The 13,686-nt window shown below is 40.7% G+C and overlaps 1 protein-coding gene across 3 annotated transcripts in view; it reads left to right on the top strand.

Annotated features, from left to right (window-relative positions):
• slit2 (slit homolog 2 (Drosophila)) overlaps window positions 1-13,686 on the top strand; it is an 85,661-nt gene that overhangs the window by 49,822 nt on the left and 22,153 nt on the right. For 2 of the 3 annotated variants that reach the window (XM_068321330.1, XM_068321328.1), the window contains exons 5-15: window positions 2,428-2,499; window positions 3,447-3,518; window positions 5,246-5,317; window positions 5,562-5,725; window positions 6,115-6,253; window positions 7,712-7,783; window positions 7,953-8,024; window positions 11,379-11,450; window positions 11,701-11,844; window positions 12,291-12,454; window positions 12,786-12,809. In XM_068321330.1, the coding sequence (XP_068177431.1) occupies window positions 2,428-2,499; window positions 3,447-3,518; window positions 5,246-5,317; window positions 5,562-5,725; window positions 6,115-6,253; window positions 7,712-7,783; window positions 7,953-8,024; window positions 11,379-11,450; window positions 11,701-11,844; window positions 12,291-12,454; window positions 12,786-12,809 (1,067 nt within the window). The remainder of the gene's footprint in view (window positions 1-2,427; window positions 2,500-3,446; window positions 3,519-5,245; window positions 5,318-5,561; window positions 5,726-6,114; window positions 6,254-7,711; window positions 7,784-7,952; window positions 8,025-11,378; window positions 11,451-11,700; window positions 11,845-12,290; window positions 12,455-12,785; window positions 12,810-13,686) is intronic. The other variant, XM_068321329.1, reaches the window with a different exon arrangement.

Here is a 13,686-nt window from a genome sequence, read left to right as displayed (position 1 = left end):
CTTGATTGATCTCAGGATCAGAGAGATGATGGCATGAAACATGATGTGAACTTCCTGTGTTAGTGAGGAAGTCAGAGTATTATCTATTAATTTATTAATTTTCTATAAATTTCTGAATGAAATATGAAGATTTTTTCTTCATATTCTTCATATTCATATTCTAAAATTCTAATTTTTTATTTGTTCCTCATGTTTCCCAAAGTCAACATCTTCAGCTTTTTTGACCTACTATCCAAAATCCAGAGAAATAAATAAATATGGACAATTGAGAAGCAGTTAGACGTCGCCAATAAGGACATGAAATTACATTTAAGATTTTTCATAACTTTCACTACCTGGATTTAGAAAATGAATTGTTATTATATCATTAGAAGGTGGCAATGACTAACAGAACATTGAAATCATGGTGGAGACGACTAGCTGTTGCCTCTTTTTGCCTCAATGTGATTTTCCATGAAAAGTTAGTAGTAAATTAGAGTAGTAGAGACTCAAAACGCTTGTTAAATTAGGAATATGATTGCAGAATTCAGTCTAGGTAAAGAATAATCTGCCAGAAATTTGGATCGCCAAAATTTCCAGTTGAATTGCTGTTATTCAACTAAACATCGAGAGTCACTTACATGATTCAGGCACGCAAAATTGATTAAAAACTGAAGGGTATTTCAGGGGGGATGCTTACAGTTGAATGCTCTCCTTCCCCTAAGTGGGAGGTTTAATCATTTTATTTTTATTTTGGAGCTGAAAACAATTTATGTCTAAATTATTTTGTTTTCACGTTACAGTAGACATTATTGAAGGAAGAACAAATGCATCATTCTGACAGGTGCTTCCAAACTCATGAACAGCGTTATATATGAATGCAAAACACAGCAGCACTGATGAGGTAACGTCTCGCTCCTATCCTGAAGGATAGAAACTCATCTTCTATTGAAAGTTGGGACACCAGAATTGCCGTACATAAATATGATTTCACAGACTTGACATAAAGTTCACCAGGTGTCTGTCATTCACCTGTGAATTCACCGTCCGAGGGTGTAGATGCACAAAGGGGCGCTTTTCCCCCCAATGTCACGGCTAACATCTGTTCCTCTGCTAATAAACTAAGGTTAAACAGAAGACATTGGTTTTCTCTGTGTCTCTGTTCCCCTGCTGTCTCACCAGTGAGTCAAACAATGACCCAAACCCTCCACAGGTCAGGAGCGTAAAAGGAAAAAAAAAAACCCCTCTGTTATTTCCTTTATTTTTTTTGGAAATGATTTCCCCATATGTCAATATAGAAGTAGCAGGTGGAAAAAACACACAGATGGATGTTACCTGCTGCACTGACTGAACCATCTCACCCAAAGGAATCTGAGGAATGTGGATGGGCATTAGCTGTTAGCTGATTAGCATGCTGGAGGTCAAGAGCTGGAAGGTCAATAGTGAAAGGAAACGGTCTGTCTGGAACTTAGTGGCAGGCGACACTGGCACACACACACACACACACACACACACACACACACACACACACACACACACACACACACACACACACACACACACACACACACACACACACACACAGTCAAGCAGTATGATGTACAATTAAGATGTTTAAATGTTTTCTCTTTACTGCTTGTCTGTTTCGTACTTTTCCTTCATACAGTGTAATAAATCCATCCTAAAAACAAGCTTCATTCTCAGGCTTCTGTACATTAATCTCAATGCGTGTACGTGAACATGTTTCATGCTTGTTTGCGTGGCCATCTATCAGCAGCTACGTGTGTGTGTGTGTGTTTGTTTGTGTGTGTCCTTCACTAATGCAAGTTGATATACCAACCAGTGAAAACTTATCTATGACAGGCAGCAGGCGAGGGTTTAGTTAATGTTACACACCTGTTCATGCCTTTTGAGTGCATTCATGTATTTATATGAGTGAGCACACATGACTGCGGTATTTTTTTTTTTCCAAAGCTGCAGTTTAGTTAAAGTGGGTAAAAATTAAATCGCTCTAATAGCTTGTAAACACACACACACGCACACACACACGGGCATCCATCATTTGGTTCTTAAAAGTAGAAAATGGGTGTTGGCAGGGGTGAACAAAGCGGAGGTCGCTACTGCCCCCTACAGGTTAACAATGCATGTGAAGTCTGTTTTACATGAGTTGGATGAATGTTCAAAGCAGGTAATAAAATTGCCTCTAGATAGGTGGACTTTTGTCAGAGCAAATGTTTCTGTGTCACTGACAGATGAATAGAGACAGACGATATTTTCCCCACGAGAGCAAAGCTCAATTTTTGCAGCCTGGCTCTGAAGTCTGTTGATAACATCAAGTATTTGTGCTGCAAAGCAAGTGTCTCTATGACAGCTTGGCTCAACTTGGTGCCACCATATTTCTTTTTTCTTCTCTCTTCTCTACACACCTCCCTCTGTGTTTCTGTGCAGTGATCTCAGTGAGAACCAGATCCAGGGAGTTCCAAGGAAAGCCTTCAGGGGAGCTGTGGAGATCAAGAACCTGTAAGAAGCACCTATGGCAATAATAATAATCAATCACTACTGTGTATAGTTGTGTGTGTGTGTGTGTGTGTGTGTGTGTGTGTGTGTGTGTGTGTGTGTGTGTGTGTGTGTGTGAGTGTGTGTGTGCGTGCGTGTGTGCGCGTGTGCACGTGCAATCGCAACATTTTTAGCAAATGTGCATAACCCCCACGTGTCTGTGCATCAATATTTCATTGTGTTAAATGTCAGGTGCCTCCTGCCTGCTGTATTGACCGGCACTGCTGCTCATTAGCAGCAATGTGTGCAAGTGTGTGTGTGTGTGTGTGTGTGTGTGTGTGTGTGTGTGTGTGTGTGTGTGTGTGTCTGACATCATGTGGCATTTTCATTGTTTTGCAATTCAGTTGTAATCATTAAATATAATTGTTGATCAATTTTGGAACCAAAGTAATGCTCCAGCAGTAATTCTAGATATATGGACTTTTTTTTATTGCTGCATCCTGTTACATTTTTAAAATGTCTTGCAATTATTGTTAAACTATGGGACTGTGTGTGTGTGTGTCTGTGTGTGTGTGTGTGTGTGTGTGTGTGTGTGTGTGTGTGTGTGTGTGTGTGTGTTTGTGCTATGTGTATTAGCATGCTGTGACAGCACATGATTTACCATCCTTATGTCTTAATTAAATTGTTTCAGCAAAGCAATTGAAAGTAAAGAGAGAGAGAAAGAGAGAGAGAAAAATGAGACATCAGAAGAGAGATGGAAGCTGCATTGGATATAGAGATTAACATGTTGAGATAAATCCACAAAAAAACAAAGAGCTCAGGACTCAGAACCTTAGATGATGCATTTGCTGGTCTGTGGATGAAATTTCACCTGAGTATGCATCGTAAAAACACTTCTGCGTCTCACCACAACTTTTTTTTTTGTTCTTCATACTGTGTGTGTGTGTGTGTGTGTATGTGTGTGTGTGCAGCCAGTTGGACTACAACCATATCAGCTGTATTGAAGACGGAGCGTTCCGAGCTTTACGTGACCTGGAAGTGCTGTGAGTACTTGTTTATTCGGTCGACCTGCAAAGGACAACAGAGCATTTAGGGGAGAGAACACCAGAAAACAAACCCCAGGGAGACACAGAGAGATAAAAATCCTTGTGCCTGTGCAGAAAAATGATGTGCATATCCACTAATATCTTGATCTATCGATAGCCACTTCCTTAGTACCACTGGATCAGCCCTTTTTTTTCTCATTTTAATCTCAGTCTGAAATAGAACCCTGATGATATGCATTCAATTAAGTTGTATTCTGGGACAAAAGGAAACTGCAAGGTTTTATATATATATATATATATATATATATAATTTTTTTTTTTCTGATGAGGATCAAGCGTTTAAGCCAAGCTCAAGTTGCAACGCTATCCGAATGGATTACTTTTTTCTTCACAAGGAATGGTGTAACCTGAATTTCTGGATTAGATTTACTTCAGATTTACTTACTTCATTTATTCTGAAGACGTTAGTGTTCTTGCTGAACAGCACATTTTATAAGATTACTGAAACATTACATTCCAGTAAGTAGTGCTGCATCCTGTATCCTGCATCCTGCTGTCTGATGGAATAGTGACATTTTGATTTTGATGTTCTTTCTGTAGAGAAAACAGAGGTTTTAATTAATTGAGACAGCAGATAAGAGAGCATGTGTATTGCCAAATATTCTTCAGGCAACAAATCTTAGTTCTAAAGGCATGAATTAATTGAAAGAATGTACGATTGTTGATTCCATTCTCAACAGTTTGAAATTATTCAGTGCCAATTAAGTAGTATAGCAAAATGTTGTATTCATTATCTATTTGCAAAACAGCCTCTGGTAGCATTCTGAGGATTCCTGGTCATTTACTTTATATTCAAAGTCTTGCTGTTTTGTTGCATTCTGAGGTTTATGTGCTGCAAAATCTTCCTCAAATTCCATAAAAGATGTTCTGAGTGATTCAAGTCATGTGAACATGACAGCCATTAACACCATTTGAGGTCATTAAAAAAGCATTACTAGTCTAAATAAGAAAGTCCTATTCCCTAAGACTTATGCAAAACAATTACAGGACATAAACACAACACATAATAAAATGAAATAGTGCCTCTTGATGTGGGTTGTGGTAGAAAGGGGGACAGCAGTACTATAGTTGGATATGGCGTCGCTCATTTGTTCGTGTCTCCCCCGTTCGTAAGTCAAATGTTCATAAGTTGAGGAATACTTTATGCTTCATTTTTTTCCAGACATACCACTGATTTAATTGGCCCACGAAGTTACAGTTCTGTTTCACGGGTAATCTATACCTAGAAAAATATAAATCAAGCAATGCAACAGAACAAAAATATATTCCCAGACAGGAAGAACTAACCAAATGTATTTTCTGCACTATAAGGCGCACTGGACTATAAGGCGCACCCCAATGAATGACCCATTCTAAAACATTTTCCTTATATAAGGAACACTGGATTATAAGGCGCATTTGACTATAAGGTGCACCTTCAATGAATGTCCTGTTTTAAAACATTTTCCCATATTTAAGGCACACTGGATTATGAAGTGCACCTTCAATGAATGGCTTATTTTAAAACTGTTTTCGTATATAAGGTGCACTGGATCATAAGGCTTTTAGGTGTGCCTTATAGTGCGGAAAATCCTGTAATCTCGAAATGGAGGTTACTCCAGAGTGTCCAACAAACTGGAATATTTCTACACGACGTTATGATTGCTTGTCTTTTCTTTCCTCAGCACCCTCAACAACAACAACATCAGCCGCCTGTCTGTGGCCAGTTTCAACCACATGCCAAAGCTCAGAACTTTGTAAGTGGCAGCACTGAGTGTAGTGATACATGAACACCCCCGAGGGGAATTCTTTCTCTCTTTTGTGCTCTTTTGAACAAATGATTGAGTTTCACATGTCCCTCTTCCACCAACCTTGTTCTTGTTTCCTCCATTCTGAAAATCTCTTACCTCTTCTCTGCCCCCCCTCCCTGTCTTGTACCGGCCACTGGTCTATGTTCCCACCTCTTTTGTCCCCCCTTCCTCTCGCTCAACTCATTCCCAGTCGCCTGCACTCCAACAACTTGCAGTGTGATTGCCATGTGGCCTGGCTGTCGGAGTGGTTGCGACAGCGCCCCCGTCTGGGACTTTACACGCAGTGCATGGCCCCTCCACATTTGAGGGGGCACAATGTGGCAGAGGTGCAGAAGAAGGAGTTTGTCTGCTCAGGTAGGTCCTGTTTAAATGTAAACTTTGGTTTCATTGACTGATACCCGTTAGCTTTTTCCTTGGCAAATTTATATTTGCTTTTTCCTACTGTCCTTTTTTGCTTATGCAATTCAAGATGTAGACGAAGGCAAGTATTCATCTTTCATTGCATGGCTTGGCTTCATCCCTCTGCACTGAAATATTTACCAATCTGCTTCTCTGGGAGCGTTTGATTTGAGCACAAGTTTAAAAAATAGATAAGCAAGGTCACTGTCACATTCAGAAAAAAATACCTGCACATTCCGATCTTCCTCTCTGATATCTTACTGCTGCACTGTTTGCCAGTGGGATACAAACCAAGCACACAACTGTTATCCTTTGATTAATATTGACCCTCTGTCTTTGTGTAGGTCACCAGTCATCATCATCTTCCTCCTGCAGTGTGTTACAGTGCCCAGAGTCCTGCACCTGCAGTAACAACATCGTGGACTGCAGAGGGAAAGGACTAACAGAAATACCAACCAACCTTCCTGAAACAATTACAGAGATGTAGGGCACACACACACACACACACACACACACACACACACACACACACACACACACACACACACACACACACACACACACACACACACGCAGATAATCACTGTACACCACATGCATTCACATGGACACACAAACTCCTGCATCGGTGTTTGGTGCAGTGATATTTCTTTTGTTCTTTTACTGTGTCTCTCTCCATTTTTCTTGTCTCATTCCACCTTTCTGTTTCACTACTTTTCTTTTCTCTCCGTTCTATGGAATTAAATCATACATCTGTGAAATGAGAAAGTTTGGTCATGCAGCTCTTCCCTGCTTAAGAAAATAATGAATGGATAAGGGCAAAGGAATTGAAACATTATCTGAAGGACAAGACAGACAGTATCTCTATATATCGAGAAATTGAGAAAAAACTTAAAACTTTGTTTAAAACATGTCTGCTGAGTACTTTTTTACATTCCCTATATTTGATTAAATCAAGACAAGACTTGTTGAGTCAAAAAGTAAGAGTTCAAGACATAAATTTGACTAGAGTACTCTGAGAATCGACACACAATACTCTAAAGAATTGATTGGACAACAAAAAATGTACTGGCCTGATTAATTGGTGGGAAATTGAGAAAATCGTAGTACGTTTATTAGATTTAACATAATGACAGTTGAATTATGGGTACAATTAGCATCAGTTATGCAAAAGTTTTGATTGGGAAACATTCAAATGCTGCCTAAAATTTTGCAAGAAATTCAGAATCCTTGCCATTAAACTCTAAAAAGTGTGCACTACTGCATAACTACTACTGTTGATGACCTAGGACTTACCTTGATTGGTATGACTTCAACTAGTCCCAACTGACTTTGAACTAGGCTTTGACTTTTGGGTTTACTTTCAGTTTATTTGAGACTTGACTTGAGCTCTGACAAAACTTTTAGACCTTGTTTAAACATTAGCTTGTACCAAAATACGTTCTCCTTTCTGGTCAGTTCAATATTTTAGTGCTGAAGTCAAGACTAGAAAGTCAAAGAAGAGAACAAATGAAACTCAAAGTCATTTTAAGGAAATGTTTCACTGCGGTTTGTTTGGTTTGCGAGTTATGTTCCTCCACCTTTTTTGTCATGGTGGCTGAACATGTGAAATGTTAAAAGGGCAGTTGTTAGATTCTGTTTGGCCACTCTAACTCTCCTCTCCATCCAACTCTAAATGGAACACTGCCCAGTTAGAAAAGGGTGTGTTCACTCCTATGCTCATGTGTGTGTATATATATGACTGTTGTGAAAAAGGGGGCAAAAGTTCAAAGAAATGTGCCAGACCTTGGCAACAGTCGTCAAACCTCCTTATCTGGAAATGTTCCCCTTAACCGGAGCCCCCTGGGAATGAGCAGCAGTCAAGGATACAGCTGAGATAGCGCTGTGATAGGAGAATGTTAATGTCGTTCCTCAATGGTCTGTGTCTATTTTTGGTTCCAGACGATTGGAGCAGAACGCCATCAAGGTGATCCCAGCTGGGGCCTTTTCTCCTTATAAGAAGCTGCGTAGGATGTGAGTAGATGAGGGGATACAGATATTGTGAACACTGTCAACGACCTACAACAACTTAGTGATTGTGACTGTTGAGCTCTTTCTTTCACCTTTCATGTTTTACTCTCACACAGTGACATCCGTGGCTTTGTCTTTATTATTTCTTTGTCTTCTGCCCTTTTCTTCACAGAGATCTGAGTAACAACCAGATATCAGAGTTAGCCTCAGATGCCTTCCAAGGTCTACGCTCCCTCAACTCTCTGTGAGTTCTGCGTGATGTGTTTGGATTTCTTTCGCACCACAATTTTAAACATTTGAATCTCATCAAGGACCATTGATTCCGACCAGTCAGTGTAGCCCATCGTGAAAGCTGATGTTTATCATTGTGTGATTTTGTAGTTGTATGATAACACCGTAGGGATCTCATCAAGTAAATTTATGAGAACACATTAACAATAAAGAAGGACAAGAAACAAAAACACCCAGATGATTATTTAAACCACTTGAAGGGTAAAACAACTAAAGTATGTGTTAGATGAAAGGAGAATGAGGAAGTTTATCTGTATATTATGATGTGGATGTTTACAAAGGAATGTTTGGGTAATAACTGACTGTTCCCTGAACCCCTCTTCCAAATGTAGCAGTACTACAGAGGGCTCTACAGTGACTTTACTCTCTTCACAAGTTAAAACTCCATATACAACATTATATACAGTACATTTAAAAGGTTTAAACAATGAAAAGATTGTTTAAACTGATCTATACAGGTTGGCAAGACAGAGATAGAGATGGGAAGGACGTGCAGCAGGTTAGGGTGATTAAGGATAGGGATGGAAGTCTATTGACAGGTGCCAGTAGTGTGATGGGAAGATGGAAAGAGTACTTTGAAGAGTTGATGAACGTGGAAAATGAGAGAGAACAAAGACTAGAAGAGGTAACTGTTGTGGACCAGGAAGTAGCAAAGATTAGTCAGGATGAAGTGAGGAGGGCATTGAAGAGGATGGAGAGTGGAAAGGCAGTCGGTCCTGATGATATACCTGTAGAGGTTTGGAAGTGTCTAGGAGAGGTGGCAGTAGAGTTTCTGACTGGGTTGTTCAACAGGATCTTAGATAATGAGAAGATGCCTGAGGAATGGAGGAGAAGTGTGCTGGTGCCCATTTTTAAGAACAAGGGAGATGTGCAGAGTTGTGGCAACTACAGAGGAATAAAGCTGATGAGCCATACAATGAAGTTATGGGAGAGAGTAGTGGAAGCTAGACTAAGGGCAGAAGTGAACATTTGTGAGCAGCAGTATGGTTTCATGCCAAAAAAGAGTACTACAGATGCAGTATTTGCTTTGAGGATGTTGATAGAGAAGTATAGAGAAGGCCAGAGGGAGCTGCATTGTGTTTTTGTAGATCTGGAGAAAGCTGATGACAGGGTGCCCAGAGAGGAACTGTGGTATTGTATGAGGAAGTCTGGAGTGGCAGAGAAGTATGTTAGAGCGGTGCAGGACATGTATGAGGACTGTAAGACAGTGGTGAGGTGTGTGTAGGTGTGACAGAGGAGTTCAAGGTGGAGGTGGGACTGCATCAGGGATCAGCTCTGAGCCCCTTCTTGTTGCTATGGTGATGGACAGGCTGACAGACGAGGTTAGACAGGAATCTCCATGGACTATGATGTTTGCAGATGACATTGTGATCTGCAGTGAGAGCAGGGAACAGGTGGAGGAGAAGCTAGAGAGGTGGAGGTTTGTCCTGGAAAGGAGAGGAATGAAGGTTAGCCGCAGTAAGACAGAGTACATGTGTGTGAATGAGAGGGACCCAAGTGGAAGAGTGAGGTTAGAGGGAGAAGAGATCAAGAAGGTGGAGGATTTGAAGTACTTAGGGTCAACAGTCCAGAGCAATGGAGAGTGTGGAAAAGAGGTGAAGAAGCGTGTTTGGTCTAGAGACAGTGTCACTGAGGAAAAGACAGGAGACAGAGCTGGAGGTAGCAGAGATGAAGATGCTGAGGTTCTCTCTGGGAGTGACGAGGATGGATAGGATCAGGAATGAGTACATCAGAGGGACAGCACATGTTAGAGGTTCTGGAGATAAAGTCAGAGAGGCCAGACTGAGATGGTTTGGACATGTCCAGAGGAGAGATAGTGAATATATTGGTAGAAGGATGCTGAGTTTTGAACTGCCAGGCAGGAGGCCTAGAAGAAGACCAAAGAGGAGGTTTATGGATGTAATGAGGGAGGACATGAAGGTAGTTGGTGTGAGAGAAGAGGATGCAGAAGACAGGGTTAGATGGAGGAAACCTATTTCGCTGTGGCGACCCCTGAAGGGACCCCTAATTTAATAGGAGACAGGAGTTGACCATGTCATGCGTGCTCCTTCTCCAGGACCTTTTTGCTGATGAACAGATGACAGAGTGAATTTGACGCATTCCTCATGAAGATCAGTGGAGCTGCTTGCTTGTCTTTTTTTGGCCTGAATCTCAGGTCAAACCCTCTGCTTTGCGTGTGAAGCTTTTGGAAGGAGGACGAACAGAGGAGAAGGAGAGGAAGTCAGGGATGCAGAGTTATTTCATGAGGCAGTTATATTAAGGTCTCGTCTCTCCAACGTCAATAATTCATAAACGCTGAGTTGCTGAATGGAGGCTTCTGCCACCTCATTACACATTCACCACAGAGAGAATGGGACATATGCATTCATCGCTGACACACCACATATGGCTTTCACATCAAGCTGCGCTGCGTGTTTAGGGTTTGGTTAGGAGAGAATGTAAATGAGCCATCAATTCTGTCTATGCATGTGTTTGTATGTCGGTGTGTTTGTGTGTGGGAGCGTGCGTAACAGTATGTGCTAATGTTTGTGTAAGACTTAAACGAAGCAACCGCGACCAACAGACCTCCCAACCTCAGGTCTCTCAGGAACGGCCAGTCAACACTATAAAAAAGTCAATGTGAAACACATGTCAGACTGCCGACATACACAGACCAGACCATAAAGACATCAGATGACTGTGTGTGTGTATGTGTGTGTGTATAAATGGGTGTCTGGCCTTGAATTGTTTGTATATGTAACCTGATCTATCAATCTATATCTATAATTCACGTTAAGTCAAATCTTTGTGACATTTAGATGAAAGGTGTCATCAGTATCTAGTTTTGTGCACAAAATTTTGGCAAAAATTAGAAAAATTGTGAAAAAATTTGAAACCTTACTCCAAGATTGTTACATGTATAACGTTGCATGTCTTCTCAACAGATTAAAAGAAAAATAAATCAGTTCTTTGTACTTCAATACATATTGTGATTGCTGTACTGAAAATATACCTGTAATTACTGGAAATGGAGACTCCTGCTAGATGTTTTGACAGATTTCAAGACGATATACCTATCAGGCATTCCTGTATGATTGACAATTTGATATGAACTCAACATTCAATAGAAAAAAATACACAAACAATGTTGATTTTATGCTTTATATCCCCTTAGAAATAGATGTTGGCAGATCATTAGAGTTGATTGGACTTCATTTATGTGCTACGTGTTAATATTAATAATATAATTCTATAATGTTAATTGTATTATTGGATATCATGTGTGATTTTTTTTATACCTTATGAATATGTTGTTTTCATTCCACAGGGTGCTTTATGGAAATAAGATCACGGAGATTTCCAAAGGACTCTTTGAGGGATTGTTTTCTCTGCAGTTATTGTGAGTGCACACAACACTGCACAAACACACACACACAACGAAAGAGGGGCGGGGGGGGGCATAACATCCACATGTCATTAATATTCTGTTGGAAATTGCTAAAATATTGTCAACAGAGTGGAGCTGCTGTGACTGAGAGCCGTCATCACTGACCTATAACATTTCACACTTCATTTCATTATCTTTCCCCCCCTCCCCCTGTCTCCCTCTCTCTGTCTCTCTGTCTCATTCCATCACTTATTCATTCCAGGTTACTGAACGCTAATAAGATAGGATGTCTCCGTGTGGATGCATTTCAGGACCTCCACAACCTCAATCTGCTCTCCCTGTACGACAACAAGCTTCAAACCATCGCCAAGGGAACCTTCTCATCACTGAGAGCCATACAGACACTGTACGTACACAAACACGCACATGCACGCACACACACACGGGCGGGTGTGCACACAATGAATAAGACAAAAGTGAACAACTTTATTTGAAAACTAAAACATTTTTTTGTGCATGTAAATTTTGCACGAATATTACAGTATATACGTTTCTTCTTCATTTAATTTATCAAAAATTTAATTTAATTTAATTTTAAAAACTTACATTAAAAATTGTGTTTCTATAGGAAATCTTCTAGTGGGTCCAAGTTTATTTAATATAACAATTGATATTGTGATCATGATATTATGAAACTATATTCTTTGCACGCCTGCTATCTGCATTTGTTTCTGCTTTTGCACTGAAGGAAGAGAAGATGTTCAGAATTATGTATGGTTCTAAAAGCTTCACTGTTTTTCTGTGTGTCTGTGCATGCGTGTGTGCGTGTGTGTGTGTGTGTGTGTATATCAGTCACTTAGCCCAGAACCCATTCATCTGTGACTGCCATCTGAAGTGGCTGGCCGACTACCTGCAGGACAATCCCATCGAGACGAGCGGCGCCCGCTGCACCAGCCCTCGACGGCTGGCCAACAAACGAATCGGACAGATCAAGAGCAAGAAATTCCGCTGCTCAGGTATAAACACACTGCATTGATGTACCATTGCGATTGATTATTTTTGGATCGTTTCCAACGAGCTGACATGCACGTAGGCAGACTCCTGCAACAGCAAACAAACTGACACACACACATTAGCTGCCCTGTGATTTCTCATTGTGTGTCATCCTGCTCGGATTTTCTCTCTTTACTAACCTCAACTCCCTGTTTTCAGCATTTTTGTGTGCTTCATTCTCATTGGGCAACACACACACACAAACACACACATGAAACGAGAAATACTTTCTTTTAGACGAGCCTTTTCTTTGTTTATCACTTTCAAATCTCTCTGCCTCTGTCTCTCCATTAGCTAGAGAACAGTATTTCATCCCAGGTATTGTACGTGTGTGTCTGCAGGCACGTGTGTGTTTGAGAATGTGTGCAATACACTATTTGTCTAACACTGTGAATGCTGCACACTCACACACTCACAATTATTGAAGTTACTTGCCGTGGCTGACATCTTTTGACTGCTTTTTGTTGTAATGATTGACACACATTATAATGCATCAGACTGATCCCTGCACGGTCACAACTTGAAAATGCATCACTGGACTTTCAATAGCAAAGGGTTATCGATAAATAATCAGATCAATAATAAGCTCAGGTCAGTTCTGCATGTCATACAAAAATGAAAATTTTGACACTGTGATAACAGGCGCTATATTTAATAGTGCACATCTAATGATAGCTAATATACTGTATGAGCGTGTGTCCACGAGCATATGTCTGTTTCGCCCAGTGCAGAACATCAAAAGGTCACACAGTCACGATGCTCAGAGGGGTGCTGGGAAATATGTAAATCAGACATGCATATGAGATCAGTAGCAGGGCTAAAGGCGGTCATTACCGCAGCGGCACACAGAGGATGTGTGGTGTGTTTTTGGATGAAAGAAAGCATGTGTGTGTGTGTGTGTGTGTGTGTGTGTGTGTGTGTGTGTGTGTGTGTGTGTGTGTGTGTGTGTGTGTGTGTGTGTGTGTGTGTGTGAGCATGCTCACTGCAGTCATTAACGCACCGGGGGGACAGGAGTTTCAAAGCCCAGATACCACATACGGGGGCAAAGCTGAATAATTTAAAAACATTTGCAGTCAAAAAGTTAGAATAAACATGCTTTATTCCGTGGTGGCCCCCCAGCATCAGGTCTGAGATCAATGCGTCTAAATGTCACAGGGTATTATTCTGGGATGTTGTCTCTTATTGCCATCTGAAG

Source organism: Antennarius striatus, chromosome 8, assembly GCF_040054535.1.
Source record: "Antennarius striatus isolate MH-2024 chromosome 8, ASM4005453v1, whole genome shotgun sequence".
Taxonomy (NCBI): domain Eukaryota; kingdom Metazoa; phylum Chordata; class Actinopteri; order Lophiiformes; family Antennariidae; genus Antennarius; species Antennarius striatus.
Note: the sequence above shows the minus strand (reverse complement) of the source record. Positions and strands in the feature narration are given on the sequence as shown.